The sequence below is a fragment of the Ursus americanus genome, chromosome 27, assembly GCF_024610735.1.
Source record: "Ursus americanus isolate L20-20 chromosome 27, mUrsAme1.1.p, whole genome shotgun sequence".
NCBI lineage: Eukaryota > Metazoa > Chordata > Mammalia > Carnivora > Ursidae > Ursus > Ursus americanus.
The window spans coordinates 7,891,611-7,909,033 of NC_142153.1; the positions used below are offsets into that span (position 1 = coordinate 7,891,611).

The following is a 17,423-nucleotide window of genomic DNA, read 5'->3' on the forward strand; positions in this document are numbered from 1 at the left end:
AGATAAGGTACTAAGAGAAAACACGAAAGAAATAGACAATAGAAACATTACCAAAGATGACTGAGACATGGAAGTTATTATATAAGAACTTCGTGTTCATTTTGATCAAAGCATTTGAGAAAATAGAGATAAAAAATTTGGAAATTCACCTGAGGATTGGAATTTAGTAAGACCTAATTTGAATTCATAAACTGAATATTATATCTGAATTAGAAATGTATTATATGGGGGCACCTGGGTACCTCAGTCAGTTAAGCATCTGCCTTCAGCTCAGGTCATGAACCCTGGGTCCTGGGATAGAGACCCACATAGGGTTCCTTGCTCAGTGGGGAATCTGCTTCTCCCTCTCCCTCTGTCTTCCACTCCCCCTGCTTGTGCTCTCTTTCTCTCTTGTTATCTCTGTCAAAAAACTAAAATAAAATATTTAAAAAAAATTATTAAAGAATATATTAGATGATTTAATATCAGATAAGACACAACAGAATATAGCACAAGGGAACTGGAGCATAGGTAAATAGAAATATTCAATTTGAAACTGTCAGAATAAAATGTGGGAAATAAGAGTCTCAGAATGAAAAGAGAGAGAATATGCAGTAGAAGCAAACGTGAAGAGGTAATTACTGAGAACTGTTCAAATCTCACAAGAGACATCAACTCACAGATTCAACAAGCTTTGTAAACACCAGGCAGTATAAATACTATAAAAGCCAACCTAATAATTTTATAGTAAGAGTACTGAAAATCTATGGCGAATAGGAATTCACCTGAAACTAATATTGCACTGTATGTTAACTAACTAAATCTAAGTAAAAAAATTTTAAGAAGGAATTCTGAAAACCACAGTACAAAGAAGCATTACTTTCAAAGGAACATTAAAGAAACTGAGAATTAACTACTCAACCAATATATTTTGGGGATTTCAATATTAATTTGTATTAATTATATTCTTACTGTAGACACAAAGTGTTCTGGATCAGAAAGGTTTTTTATTAATTTTTCATAGTAAATAAGTTCATTGTTGGCCCCTCTTTGCCCCAGGCCTTACCCTTGGCTTGACACAATGAAAGATGTTAGATATTTTTCCTACATAAGTAGCTGGACACTCCCTAGAAGAGGAATAAGAAACAATGACTTTTCTTTGCAGCTTTCTTCCCCTCCAAAAAGGGTCTTCTCCTTATTCCGTTTCTTCAGCATGTAAATCAAATCTCTCTAGAAGCTACGTAGTCTCATACATGTTGGTTTTTATGATCTAGAGCTATCTCCAAGTTCTGGCACTTCAGGCATGTGACATGTAAATACCTAGGGGGATGATGTTCCCTGGAATCTTTACACTTAAGCTAAAGACATAGTCCAAGTTGCCATTATTTGACTCTATCTGGACTATAAGAGAAATTTTAGTATCCTCTTGGATAATAAATTAATTAGGCAAATGGTTATATATCTAATTTTTATAGTAGGTGAAGGGTGTCAGGAGGCTAAGGCTATTATAGGAGCAATAAGAAATCCACAAATGTTTAATTTCCCTCCATTGTAAGTCAAAAAGCAATACAATAACATCTTTAGAGTGCTGAATGAAAATTATGACCTAAAATGCACTAAATGCAACCTAAAATTTCACAAATACCTTTTAAAATTGAAGGTGAAGTAAAAGATATTTTCAAACAAATGAAAATATAGATCATTTTACCAACACCTTGACACTGAAAGAAACAGTCAAGTGAATTCTATTAGAAAAATTATTGTAGGAAAAAATACTAATATTGAAAAGTGCAGTTGAAAGGGTAAATATTGTCAGTACATAAATTGAACACAAGTAGACTAAATATTCCATAAAATATTAAGATTAGCAGATTGAATTCTAAAACATGACTAAGAAATACTTTAAATATGAAATCACACATGCAGGAAAAAGATCTATGTTCATACTCTGAAAGAAATCTGCTGAAGCTCAGCCACTTTGAGAAATTTTGTCTTTGAAGCAAAAATAAGCAGAAATATGAACAGTGCCATTTATTAAACATAGAAAAGATGCGAACCAGGAAGATAATATTCAAAATCTTTATAAAACCCATTATAGTACCTCAAAATCTTTTTTAAAAATTTGGGAATATTAATATTTAAAGCAATATTAAGTCCTTCAATTAATGAACATTGTTTTGTTTTGTTTTCCAATTCATGAACATTGTTCATGTCTTCATTTATTCAGGTCACCTTTAATTTCTCAATAGTAATTTGTAGTTTTCTTGTAAGGTGTGAAAGTTTTTTAAAATGTTTATTTTTAAGTATTTGGTATATTTATTGCTAATTTAAATAATATGCTTTGTGGAATTTAAGAGACAAAACAAATGAGCAAATGGGGAAAAAAGAGAAAGAGAGGCAAACCAAGAAACAGACTCTTGTTTTGGTTTGGTTTGGTTTCAGTTTTTATTTAAATTTCAGTAAGTTGTGATGTGAGTTTTGAGTGTACAACATGGTGAGTGATTCAACACTTACATAAAACACTCAGTGCTTACCACGCCAAGCACACTCCTTAATACCCATCATCTGTTTCACCCATCCCCCCACCAACCTCCCCTCTGGTAACCATCAATCAGTTTGTTCTCTAGAGTTGAGAGTCCGTCTTGTGGTCTGCCTCTCTTTTTTCCCCTTTTGCTCATTTGTTACATTTCTTAAATTCTATATATGAGTGAAATCATATGGTATTTGTCTTTTTCTGACTGACTTTTCTTTCTTGTGATCTCACAGCATCCCAGTGGGCAGGGCAAACATTTAGTTTACAATAAAAGGTAATAGCATAATTAATAACATAGCGAGGTGCATATAATGTTCTGATTATGATTACTTACTATTTACATAATATACCTAGTTTGGTTACATTTTCTTTTTTCTTTTTTTTTTTTTTTGGTTTGGGTCACATTTTAAGAATATTTAAAAGCCCTGTAAAAACCAGAATTGACCGATTGCAGTTAAAAATCTTTCCTCAGAAATGCATCATAATTGTATCAGTGTTGATCAAGTAATTTCCATGAAATCTAAGTTTAGAGATACATAGGAGTGACACTAGAAAAAAAAATTTAGGGTGCCTGGGTAGCTTAGTCAGTTAAACATCTGACTTTGGCTCAGGTCATGATTTTGGGATCCTGGGATTGAGTCCCACACTTGGCTCCCTGCTCAGTGAGGAGTCTGCTTCTCCCTTGGCCCCTACACCCCACTCTGCTCTCTCTCTCTCTCACAAAAATAAATACATAAAAATCTTTAAAAAAAGAAAAGGAAAAAAGTTTTAACGTTTGTGAGTAAGCTTCCTTAATAATGTTTTTAAGTTTTTATTTAAATTTCAGTTAGTTAACATACACTGTAATATCAGTTTCAGGTGTAGAATTTAGTGATTCATCACTTACATGCAACACCCAGTTGTCCTCACAACAAGTGCACTCCTTAATACCCATTACCCATTTAATCCATCCCCCCACCCACCTCCCCTCTGTTAACTATCAGTTTGTTCTGTATAGTTAAGAGTCTGTATTATGGTTGGCCTCTCTTTCTTTTTTGAAAAAAATATTTATTTGCTAATTAGAGAGATCACTCGAGTGAGGGGACAGGGGCAGAGGGAGGAGAGAGAATCTTAAGCAGGTTCCATGCTCAGCATGAAGTCTGACGTGGGGCTGGATCTCACTACCCAGAGATCATGACCGGAGCTGAAATCAAAAGTTGGACTCTTAACTGACTGAGTCACCCAGGTGCCCCCTCTTTTTTTTCCTCTATCCTCATATGTTTTATTTCTTAAATTCCACATGTAAGGGAAATCATATGATATTTGTCTTTCTCTGACTAACTTCTTATGCTTAACACAATACTCTCTACCTCCATCCATGTCATTGCAAATGGCAAGATTCCATTCTATTTTATGGCTGAATAATATTCATATATATATATATATATATATATATATATATATATATATATATATAAAATTCTCTATTCATTCATCACTTGATAGACATTTGGGCTCTTTCCATAATTTGGCTATTGTTGATGATGCATCTATAGACTTTGGGGTGAATGTATCCCTTCAAATCAGTATTCTTGTATCTTTTGAGTAAATACCTAGTAGTGCAATTGTTGGATCATAGGGTAGTTCTATTTTTAACTTTCTGAGGAACCTCCATACTGTTTTTCAGAGTGGCTTCACCAGTTTGCATTCCTACCAATAATGTAAGAAAGTTCCCCTTTCTCTGCATCCTCATCAACATCTGTTGTTTCCTGTGTCATTAATCTTAGCCATTCTGACAGGTGTAAGGTGATATCCCATTGTAATCTTGATTTGTACTTCCCTGATGATCAGATATGTTGAGCATCTCTTCATGTGTCTGTTGGCCATCTGTATGTCTTCTTGGGAAAAATGTCTATTCATGTCTTTTGCCCTTTTTTTCATTAGATTATTCATTTTTGGATGTTGAGTTGGATAAGTTCTTTATATTTTTTGGATGATAACCCTTTATCAGATAAGTTTACAAATATCTTCTCTTATTCTGAAGGTCATCTTATAGTTTTGTTGATCATTTCCTTCACTGTGCAGAAGCTTTTTAGTTTGATGAAATTCCAACAGTTTATTTTTGGTTGTGTTTCCCGTGTTTCAGGAGACATACATAGAAAGAAGTTACTACAGCATATATCAAAGAGCTTGCTGCCTGTGTTTTCCTCTAGGATTTTGATAGTTACATGTCTCACAGTCAGGTTTTTAATCCATTTTGAATTTATTCTTGTGTATGGTGTAAGCACGTGGCCCAGTTTCATTCTTTTGCATGTTGCTATCCAATTTTCCCAACACCATTTGTTGAAGAGACTATCTTTTTCCCATTGGATATTCTTTCCCTCATTGTCAAAGATTAATTTACTATATAGTTGTGAGTTCATTTCTGGGTTTTCTATTCTGTTCCATTGGTTTATATGCCTATTTTTGTGCCAGTACCATACTGTTTTGATCACTATAACTTTGTAATATTACTAGAAGTCTGGAATCGTGATGCCTCCAGCATTGCTTTTATTTTTCAATATTGCTTTAGCTATTCAAGTTCCTTTGTGGTTCCATACAAATTTTAAGATTGTCTGATCTAGGGGTGCCTGGGTGGCTCAGTCAGTTAGGTGTCTGCCTTTGGCTCAGGTCATGATCTCAGGGTCCTGAGCCCCACATCAGGCTCTCTGATAAGTGGGGAGTCTGCTTCTCCTTCTCCATCTACCTGCTGCTCTGCCTACTTGTGCTCTCTGCTCTGTTTTGTGTTCTCTCTCTCAAATAAACAAGTAAAATCTTTTAAAAAAAGATTGTCTGGGGGCGCCTGGGTGGCACAGTCGTTAAGCGTCTGCCTTCAGCTCAGGGCGTGATCCCAGCGTTCTGGGATCGAGCCCTACATCAGGCTCTTCCGCTGGGAGCCTGCTTCTTCCTCTCCCACTCTTGGTATTTTGATAGGGATGGCATTAAATGTGTATATTGCTTAGGGTAATATACATATTTTAACAATATTTGTTCTTCCAATCCATGAGCAGGGAATGGTTTTCAATTTCTTTGTTTCGTCCTAAATTTCTTTCATCAGTGTTCTATGTTTTCACAGTACTGGGTCACAAATCAGTCCTCAACAAGTACAAAAGGATTGAGATCATACCATACATATTTTCCAACCACAATGTTATAAAATTTCAAGTCAACCACAAGAAAAATTTTAGAAAGACCACAAGTATGTGGAGGTTAAAGAACATCCTACTAAAGAATGAATGGGTCAGCCAGAAAATTAAAGAATAGATTTTTAAAAATACATAGAGACAAATGACAATGAAAACATGGTGGTCCACAACCTTTGGGATGCAGCAAAAGCAGTCATAAGAAGGAAGTATATAGCAATCCAGGCCTACCTCAAGAAGCAAGAAAATTTTCAAATAAGCAGCCAAACTTTACACCTAAAGGAGCTAGAAAAACAACAACAAATGAAGCCTAAAGCCAGTAGAAGAAAAGAAACAATAAAGATCAGAGCAGCAATAAATGATGTAGAAACAAAACAAAACAACCCAGCAGAAGAGATCAATGAAACCAGGAACTGGTTCTTTGAAAACATTAATAAAATTGATAAAACCCTAGACAGACTTATCAAAAGAGAGAGAGAGAGAGCCCAAATAAATAAAGTCACAAGTGAAAAAAGAAGTAATCAACACCACAGAAATGTAAACAATTATAAGAGAACATTATGAGAAATTTTATGCCAAATAATTGGACAATTTGGAAGAAATGGGTAAATTCCTAGAAACATACAAACTATCAAAACAGAAACAGGAAGAAAGAGAAAACTTGAACAGACTGATACCCAGCAAAGAAATTGAATTAATATTCAAAAATCTCCCAACAAACAAAAGTCCAAGGCCAGATGGCTCCCCAGGAGAATTCTAGAAAATATTTAAAGAAGAATTAATATTTATTCTCAAACTCTTCCAAAAAATAGAAATGGAAGGAAAACTTCCAACCTCATTGTATGAAGCCACCATTACCCTAATTGAAAACCAAAGACTCCACTAGAAAAGAGAACCACAGACCAATATTCCTGATGAACATGGATGCAAAAATTCTCAACAAAACACTAGCCAATCAAATCCAACAGTATATTAAGGAAATCATTCGCCACAATCAAATGGGATCTATTCCTGAGTTGCAAGGGTGGTTCAATATTTGAAAATCAATAAACATGATATACCACATTAATAAAAGAAAGGATAAGAATCATATGATCCTCTCAAAAAGCATTTGACCAAGTACAACATCTATTCTTGATAAAAACCCTCAACAAAGTATGTTTAGAGGGAACATTCCTCAACATAATAATGAAAAACCTATAGCTAATATCATCCTCATTGGGGAAACACTGAAAATTTTTCCTCTATGGTCTGGAACAAGACAGGGATGTCCACTTTCACCACTGTTACTTAACATATTACTAGATCCTAGCCTCAGCAATCAGACAAAAAAAAAAAAAAAGCATCCAAATCAGCAAGGAAGAAATTGAACACTATTTGCAGACATTATATTCTATAGAGAAAACCCCAAATATTGCTAGATTCTATATAGAACCACCAAAAAAAATTGTTAGAATTGATACACAAATTCAATAAAGTAACAGGATACAAAATCAATGTACAGGAATCTGTTCCATTTCTATACACCAATAATAAAGCAACAAACAGAAATCAAGGAATCAATCCCATTTATAATTGCACCAAAACACATAAGATACCTAGAAGTAAACCTAACCAAAGAAAATTCAAAGAACTAATTTCTCTTTCTAAGGGTTTGACTAGATACTTCATACAAAAGTGGAATTGTGCATATTTGTCTTTACCTGACTGGCTTATTTTACCTAGCATAATGTCCTCAAGGTTCGTCCATGTTGTAGCATATTACAAGATTTCCCTTGTTCTTAACATTGACTAGTCCTTGCTGTGTTTTTACCCATTTTTTCTGGCTTCTGAAAGGAATTTGTGTGTTTAAGACTGATTGTTTATCTTAAGCATTTGATAGATTTTAATGTGGAAGACATAAAGACCTAGGATTTTCTTTATGAGTCATCTTTTAATTATGCTTAATGATTACTTTATTAACTATACTTCTATGTAGATATTTAAATTCATCTTAGGTCACTTTTAAAAAATCTTTTTATAAAAATAATTCTACTTTATGTAAATATTTAAATCTGTTATTTGTAGTGACTGTGTGTGCCATTTTATTCCTCATGTTGATAATTTGCACCTCCAGAATTTTTCTTTACCTTGATCATATTTTGAAAGGCTAATTTTATTAGTCTTTTCAAAGAAATAACTTTGGCTTTGCTTATTCTCAGCATTATATATTTTTTGTTTCTCATTCATTTTTGCTTTTCTGTATTATTTATTACCTTTAATTACTTTTTAAAATTTAATAGGCTCATTTTAAATTTTTCCTTAATGTTTTCAGATGGTTTAGATTTCTTCTAAGCAAGGTCTCTCTATATCAAGCATTTTTTTTCTGGAGTATATTTATATAGTATAGTGTGTGTGTATATGTGTGTATATATATATATACACAGAGGCATATATATATATATATATATATATATATACACACACATACACACAGGCATATATATTTTTATATATATCTATATCTATATATATTTACACACACACACAGAGGCATACACACACACACATATACATGCAGGCACATATATACATATACACACATACACACAGGCATATATATATGCCTGAAGTGTCAGTGGTAGATAAGGATGCTGTTTGGAGCCTTTGGCAGGCCCCATTAATGTATCACAGTGCAGGCCTTTAGGATTTTGGAGGAAGGCCCTGCCATAATCTATAGATAACTACTTTCATTTTCAGAAACAATTCTTGGCCTGCTACTGGGTTGTTGTGGAGCCTGAATGGTTGACCATGGGCCACCAAGTTACCATATAACCTCAGCTGCCTTTCATGAACTGGGTGTTTCTGACCCACCAAGCCAAAAAATTAAGCATGCAAAGCAGCACTCCATCATTAAATGGAAATGGTAAATATGTGATCAGGCCCAAGCAGTCCTGAAAGCAGTACTAAGTCACATGAAGAAGTGGCCTAAATGCCCATGGTCCCCTCTCCTGCTATGCTGCTTGTCTCTCCTGGCATGCACTTATGGCCTTATAGGGATTTCCTTAGCATCAGTTGACAGACGAAGAGAAGACTTGGGCCTATTTTACAGATAATTTGGCACAGTAAGCAAGAACCACCAGAAAGTAGAGAGTTGCAACACTACAGCCTTTCTCTTTGACATTCCTGAAGGACAGTAGTAAAAAGAAAGCCTCCCAAAGGGAAAGAACTTCAGGCACTGTACTTGGTTGTGAACTTTGCTTGGAAGGAAAAATAGCCAGACATGTAATTCATGGGCTGCAGCCAATGGTTTGGTTGTATAGTCAGGGACTTGGAAGAACATGAGTGGAAAAGTGGTGACAAATGTAGGGAGAAAATATGCAGATAAACTTCTCTGAATGTGCAAAAAATGTGAAGATATTTGTATCCCATGTGGTTGCTCACTAAAGTGGGACCTCGGCAGAGGAAGATTTTAATAATCAGTTGGAGAGGATGACTTATTCTGTGGGTACTAGTCAGCCTGTTTCCCTAGTCACACCTGTTCTTACCCAAAGGACTCATGAACAAAGGGGTCATAGTAGCAGAGACAGAGGTTATGATTTGGCTTAGCAACATGGACTTCCACTCATCAAACCCAAATGGTTACAGTCACTGCTAAATGCCTAATCTGCCAGAAGCGTGGGCAATGTTGAGCCCCAGGTGTGGCACCATTTCCTAGGATGATCAGCTAGATACCTGGTGGCAGGTTGATTATATTGGACCACTTCCATCATGGAAGGGGCAATGTTTCTCTTTATTGGGACAGACAGTTGCTCTAGATTTTGATTTGCCTTCCCTACATGCAATGTTTCTGCCAAAACTTTCTCCCATGAACTTATAGAATACCTTACATACTGTTATGTTATTCTACTCAGCATTTATTCTGGTCAAGGAACTAACTTCAGAGCAAAAGAAATGTGGCAATGATCCTGGGCTCATGGAATTCACTGGTTCTCCACTGTCCTGATGCAGTTGGCTTGACAGAATGGTGGAATGGTCTTTTGAGCAATCAATTACAGCAATCAGTTACAGCAATCAATTCATCTAGGTGGCAGTATCTTTTGGAGCTGGGACAAAGTTATCTAGAAGAATGTATATGCTCTGAATCAGTGTTTGTTATATGGTGCTATTTCTCACATAACCAGGATTCATGGGTCCAAGAATTGAAGGGTGGAAACCATTTATTCTTACGCCAAGTGAGCCACCAGCAAAATTTTTGCTTCTGACTTTATGCTGTGCTGGCCTAGAACCCCTAGGCCCAGAGGGAGGAATGCTTTCACCAGAAAATACAACAATGATTCCTGGAGAAAGAAATTGGGAGATTTTTTAGGATGTCTCTTAGTTATTACCATGCCTTGTAATGAAAGTCAATAGATCCATACTATGTTATGCCACTAGTTTTCCTGGTTCTCCAGCTTCTGCATGGCAGATCATGGGACTTCTTGGCCCCCCTAAACATGTGAGCTAGTTCCTATAACAAATCTCCTCATTTATCTATCACATATCATCTCTCTCTCTCTATCATCTAATTATCAATCATTGATATCCTATTGGTTCTGTTTCTCTGGTGAACCCTGACTAATGCATTTGTATTATTGTAATTTCGTTTTAAGAATAAACCTTTGCAGGCACCTGGGTGGCTTAGTCTGTTAAGCGTCTGCCTTTGGCTCTGGTCATGATCACATGGTCCTGGAACCGAGTCTCACATCAGGCTCCCTGCTTAGCAAGGAGTCTGCTTCTCCCTCTCCTTCTGACCCCCACCCCCCATGCTCTCTCTCTCACAAATAAATAAACAAAATCTTTAAAAAAAAGAATAACCCTTTGCATTTTGATATATTTTTCTTTATCTCTATGAATTCTTTCAGTGTTAAAGTCTATCAAGCTTTCTTTTGTATAAAGTTTTGTATAAAGTTCCATGGCATGTATCTTTCCATCCTTTACCTTGAACATTTATGTAACTGAGTTGTGTCTCTTGTGGGCAGCATATAATTGAGAATTTTTTCCAAATCTTAGGATCATTGGTTTTTGACTGGTAACAGACCTGACAATAACATAACCAGATAGCATTGCAATTTAAAGGATAACGGTGGGCATTAGTCGTGATATTAGATTTATTATATTATAAACTTTATCTCATGCCTGCTGATAACAGAGTTAGTGCATACTAACAATTAGTATGAGATAATTTTAAAAATAAGAAATATGTAATATAACATAAGCATTCATTTCTTACAAATAATTCACTGGTGGAATTTTTTATATAAATAGAAATTTATATTATATTTATGTTATATTAGAAATCTTAATATTTTCTGGTCTATCATAACCATAATATGCAGGTTTTGAATTCCAGACAATCAGGCATTGCATGTAGTTTTGTTTTTGTTTGTTTGTTTGTTTCCATTTTTCCTGTCCATCGAAGATAATTACTCTGGAAGAATAAATAAAAGGGAAAAAGTCACCTGTTTGACCAATCAAGTTAAAAATGGAAAATTCAACAAATAGCATGAGGTTACCCTAATTATAAGATAGAGTTCTATCATGTAATTTATTTGTGACCAACTTCTGAACACACAAATGTTGAAGGATTAAACATTATTAGAAAAAATTTTGAAGATCATAGTGCAAAGTTTTTAAATGGCAAATTGAAAAGTCATTTATAGTTTACTGTGTCTATGATCTAGTTTGCAATATTGAAATATATTTTCCAATTCAATTTTATTATATGCAGCTATATGACTATCATCATTAATATATATTTATATTATTTACATTTAATACATTAAATTTTCTCTATTTCTCTGTCTCTACCTTTCACCCTTAAACTATTTTATACTCACTGTGATATGATGGTTTCTGTTTTCCTGGCTACTCTTTAGGTTCACTTTCACTTTCAAGTTGCCTATATGTTTCAAAATAAATATAATCACTTAAAATTATATTTTCTTTGTTCTACAAAGCTCTGTATACACTATCAATATTGAAACAGCTTTAAATTCCTATTTAGGGTCTGAGACCAGTCACTACTTGAGAATATCTTGCCACTGAGAACACCTCTCAACCAGTAATCAAGACTAACATGAGGAAAAAACAAGCTTACCTAAAAATGATTTAATAATTTTTATATTTATGACATTAGCTAAATAGCTAAACAGCTAATTAGCTAAATAGTTTAAGCTTTCTTGTGATTCATCTTCTGCCATATTTATTTCTATTAATTTTACTAGCTTTTTCCCTCAAAGATATTTGATGCCAGTTTTTCCACAATAAAGCCATCCAACATATGAATATTCTTTTAATATTGAATTATGTTAACTATTTCACACACTCATATTATTTCAGCAATTTTACATAAACTTTTCAAAACATTTCTATGAAATGTATTCCCTTTTCATTGATATTACCTTATCAACTTTAAATACTTTTATAAAATTTACTTTATGTTAAATAAAATGAATAGCACAGATATAAAATTCAAAGGCAGAAATTATTTTATAGCAATTTCCCTGAAGAAAAGTAAACCAATTTTAATATTATTTTTATTTTTGAGGCATATTTTCAGATGTTTCTAAGGTTTTTAATGAAAAACTGTCTTTTACTTTTTCTGAATATTAGCTTGGACTACTATAATCTAGATTTTTCTCTAACTATTGTTTATTGACTTTTAACATTTTCTTCCTCTAGTTGCCAAATTTATTTAATGACTAAAAGACTATTTTTTTAGATTTCTTTTCCTTTTAATAATATTCATAAAATACATCAAAATATGTAAGTGTTAAAGAATAAACTAATAATATCCATATATATTTAATAATTAAGATAAAAAATAGGAGGTAGATAAGCATTAACTAGAAATCATTTCCACTTAATTTTACCCCAACAGAGTTCAAGTTGTTATAAGATTAAAATTGCTGATTTTTGAAAAAATTGTTTGTTATCCATTATAATAATTATTAATATAGCATTATATTTCATATAAATATAAAATTTAAATCTGAATTATTAGTTACATCATAATGATGTTATTTATTAATGTAATATATATGCCAACAAATTATGAAAGTAATGAATCTTAAATATGAAATCAATATACTCATCGCTTGTATAGTCCTCTGCTCTCCATTTTTTTCTTTGGAAATAAACTTTTACCAGTGTGATAATCAGTACACAGAAAATAATGAAAAAAGGAATGAGTAAGAAAAATGGCCATCTTGTAGGTTTGGAATGGTAAGCATTCTCAATGTAGCTTCTTTCTAGGAGAGAAAACATCAGTGATTTAAAAGCAATTACCAGGAATATAATAAAGACATTTCTATATTTTAATACTATTAGCATAAAAAATTTTAACTCTTTCATAATTTTATCATTAACATATTTTTAAATGAAGTAGGTAAGTTGACAGCATAGGTACCCTCCAAAATATTTCTAACTTCCATAATAGTTCTTTGCTTTGTTATTGAGAACCTTTTATTTCATACTTTCTTTTCAAAACAGTTTGATAATAAAGTTGAAAAGAAAGTGTGACCCCTGTAAAGAACAATTTTTCTCAATACCCTGTTTTTAGTAAGAAACACTGTACATGTTATAAAATTTTCATAAGGTCCAAAGTACCTTTCATTTTATTGCATTGATATGTATTTTCATGTCTTATCTAAGAAATTATTGTTTATTCCAAGGTCATGTAGAAATTTCTCTGCTTCTTTCAAGAAGATATATAGTTTTCATTTATATGTTCAGATTTATGATTTATTTCATATAAACTGTTAAGTTGAGATTTTAAGGGTCATTTGATTTCATTTGGATATTCAATTGTTACATTATGTTTTGAATTGATTTTTCTCCTTCATTGAACTGTATGTATTTTACTTGAAAAACTGATTAACCATATAACAATGTGTATATTTACCAATGCCATCCTGTCTTCATTAATGTAACTATATACTGAATCTATAATATAGTAAATTCAATATGAGGCAAATGGACTAAGATGTCCTTCTTTGTTGTTCTTTTTCAGGGATTTTTTTTTTTTTTTTTTGGCTATTCTGAGCACTTTTGCAAATATTTTAGAATCAGGTTGTTAATATATAAAAAGTTGCATGCTTTTATAATTGGGTTTTTTAATCTTTAAATTTTGTTATGATTGACATCTTAGCAATAATAAACCTTCCAATAGGTAAACATGACACATTTCTCCACTTATTTTTGTTTAACACTGTCTGCATTTCTGTTTTAGTTTCAGTGTAAAGGTATTAGACATACTTTGTTACATTTATTCCTAAAACTTATATTTTGATAGCATTGTAAATGGTACTAATTTTGTTGATTTCCATTTACTGCTGCTATTGTATAGCAATACTACTAACTTTTGTTTTTGTTTTTCAAGTTTTTATTTAAAGTCGTTAGTTAACATATAGTATAACAGTGGTTTCAAGAGTAGAATTTAGTGATTCATCAATTACATGTAATACCCAGTGCTCAACACAAGTGCCATCTTTAATACCCATCACACATTTAGACCATCCCCCACCCATCTTCTGTCCAGCAACCCTCAGCTTTTTCTCTATAGTTAAGAATCTCTTTTTTAAAAAAAAAAGTCTCGGGGCGCCTGGGTGGCACCGCGGTTGAGCGTCTGCCTTCGGCTCAGGGCGTGATCCCGGCGTTATGGGATTGAGCCCCACATCAGGCTCCTCCGCTATCAGCCTGCTTCTTCCTCTCCCACTCCCCCTGTTCCCTCTCTCGCTGGCTGTCTCTATCTCTGTCGAATAAATAAATAAAATCTTTAAAAAAAAAAGTCTCTTAGAGTTTGCCTCCTTCTATTTTTCCCCCTTCCCCTATGTTCATCTGTTCTGTTTCTTAAATTCGACATGAGTAAAATCACAGTATTTGTCTTTCTCTAATTTATTTCACTTAGCATTACACACTTTAGCTCCATCCTCCATCCACATCATTGCAAATGGCAAGATTTCATTCTTTTTATGGCTGAGTAATATTTCATTATATATCTATATCTATATCATCTGTATCTATGTATATCTATCATCTATCTGTCATCTATCTATCATCTATTTCTCACATCTTCTTTATCCATTTATCAATTGATGGACACAAGGGCTCTTTCCATAATTTGGCTATTACAGATAATGTTGTTATAAATCTGGGGGTCCATGTGTCCCTCCAAATCAGTGTTTGTAACCTTTGGGTAAATACCTAGTAGGGCAATTGCTGAGTCCTAGGGTAGCTCTAATTTTAACTTATTGAGGGACCTCCATACTGTTTTCAGAGTGGCTGCACCAGTTTGCATTCTCACCAAGAGTGTAAGAGAGTTCCCCTTTCTCCACATCCTCACCAACATCTGTTGTTTCCTGTGTTGCTACTTTTAGCCATTCTGACAGGTGTGATGTGATATCTCATTGTAGTTTGATTTGTATTTCCCTGATGATAAGTGATATTGAGCATATTTTCATATGTCTGTTGGCCATCTGTATGTCTTCTTTGGAAAAATGTCTATTTGTGTCTTCTGCCTATTTCTTAACTGGATTATTTGTTTTTTCAGTGTTGTTTGGTAAGTTCTTTATAGACCTTGGATACTACTGACTTTGAAAATTTCCTTTGACCTTTCAAAAGATATTACTCCTAGAACTGTTTTGCAGATTCCTTAGGATTGTCTATGTACTTCCCAACATCTGCAGTCCCATTTCATCCTTTCTAATAATCTTTATGCTCCTGATTTCTTCTTTTTTGTTATTGCATTGGCTAGGATGTATGGGAAAATGTTGAATAGGCATAGTGAGAACATAATTTGTTGCCTCACTTTCAACTTTTTTTTTGAAAAACAATGTATTTCATCATAAGCTATATTAGCTACATTTTCTTTTGGTATTTTTATTAAATTTATAAAATTTACTTCTGTTAGTTTGCTGCTTTGAAAAATTCATAAACATGTGTTGGATTTGTCTGTCAAATGATTTTTATGTATCAAGTGAGAAAATCATATTTTTAAAAAAATAATTTTGTTGATTTGATGAATTGTACTGAATGACTTTCAAGAGATTAAGGAGACTTGCATTTCTAAAATAAACCCAACTAGTCTGGATTACTATCCTTTTAATATAGATAGGTATAGAATATGAACTAATATTTTAAGAATGTTTACATCTATGTTTATAAAAGATATTGTTCTGTAATTTTTGTATGTTAACTTCTTTGAATTTGGTATTAGGGTTATATTTTCCTCAAAAATTGGGTGAAGAAGTCCCCCCACCTGTTTTTTATTTTTTTAAGTATTTTAATTATTTATTTGAGAGAGAGAGAGAGAATGAGTGGGTGGGGGGGAGCAAAGGGAGAGGGAGAAGCAGACTCCCCACTGAGCAGGGAGGCCTATGCAGGTGATCCCAGGACTCTGAGATCACGACTTGAGTTGAAGGCAGACGCTTAACCAACTGAGCCACCCAGGTGCCCCCCTACCAGTTTTTTAAATGGTATTTCTTCCTTGCAAAAATTTGCTGGAAGTGACTTGTGAAACCATCTATACCCATGTGTGTGTGGGGGGGAGTGTTTATTTTTGTTGGTAATGATATTTAAAAATTATAAACTCACAGATCAAAGTCTTAATTCTGGTTTCTTGGTTATATCCTTTGATTTATAATTCCTTTTCCAAAAGGAATAGCTATTTTTTACAACTGAATAGCTTTATCAGCCTTGCTTCTTGCCCATACCTAATTGGGACTCAAATAGCTTGATCTCTTTTAGTCTGAGTTGATATAATTCCTCTAAAATGTGTGGGTTTCCTGTGTGTCGAATAAAAAAATACACCTCATTAATCAAAGGCCATGTCCACAAATCTTTTTGAGATAAGCCTTTTTTCTATATTGGACCTTGGCGAGGCTGCTATGGGAAAACCGATTTAAGATTCTTCATAGCCTTATTGTTTGAGTGTTTTTAGAAGCATTCTACTACAACATTTAGAAGACCTTTTGCATAGATTAAGATGTATAAAATGCATCACTACTTTTCTGAGGTTTTTTTTAAAAAAGGGTCTTACAGTCACATGGTTGATTTAATTTTTGATTGAGGTCAAATTTTACTGTTCAATATATCAAATTCAGTTTTTAGCCATTTCTTACAATAAGAATGTTTTGCTGGAAGAGACTCCAGGGATAAGAATGTTTTATTTTCAAACTAAACAAAAATGAAACCAAAAACCCCCCAAATTCTAAATCTTTTATATTTGATCAACATTTACTTGAAAACTGAAATATTTTTCATTAATTATTACTGTCTTCTCATGTTTTATCATAGGTTACTTAAATCACCTACTGGAAATCTTTACAACCTACATGGAAATGTTGCTGACCAGAACCAAGGAATTCTATTTTCCACATTACCACAGGCAGCGGTGATAACAAACAATTAACCACTTCATAATAAGTGTCCTTATTTCCCTAATATGTTTTTTAAACTGTTTTTGGATTGCTCACCAACAGTATTCTCAAGACAATTTCAACAATACACTGAGCCTTCAACAGTTTCCTAGAGGTTTTTCTACCTTCTGTGCACCATTCCGTTCCAAAGCTAATGCCACATCTTCAATTCATTTTATATAATACACCATCTGATTACCAAATTGTTTTTTATTATATATATATATATACACACACGATACAGAGAGAAAGAGGTAAGAGGTGCAGGAAACTCCTCCCAAATGTAGTAATTTATATTTTTAAGATATTTTA

At 33.4% G+C, this 17,423-nt stretch overlaps 1 protein-coding gene across 2 annotated transcripts in view; it reads right to left on the bottom strand.

Annotated features, from left to right (window-relative positions):
- Nucleotides 1–11,559: 11,559 nt before the first annotated feature.
- Nucleotides 11,560–17,423, bottom strand: part of ADAM2 (ADAM metallopeptidase domain 2) — a 123,058-nt gene continuing 117,194 nt past the window's right edge. For both annotated transcript variants that reach the window (XM_045779188.2, XM_087856324.1), the window contains exons 19-20: nt 12,785–12,944; nt 11,560–11,593 (exon numbers count right to left, since the gene is read on the bottom strand). In XM_045779188.2, the coding sequence (XP_045635144.2) occupies nt 11,560–11,593; nt 12,785–12,944 (194 nt within the window). The remainder of the gene's footprint in view (nt 11,594–12,784; nt 12,945–17,423) is intronic.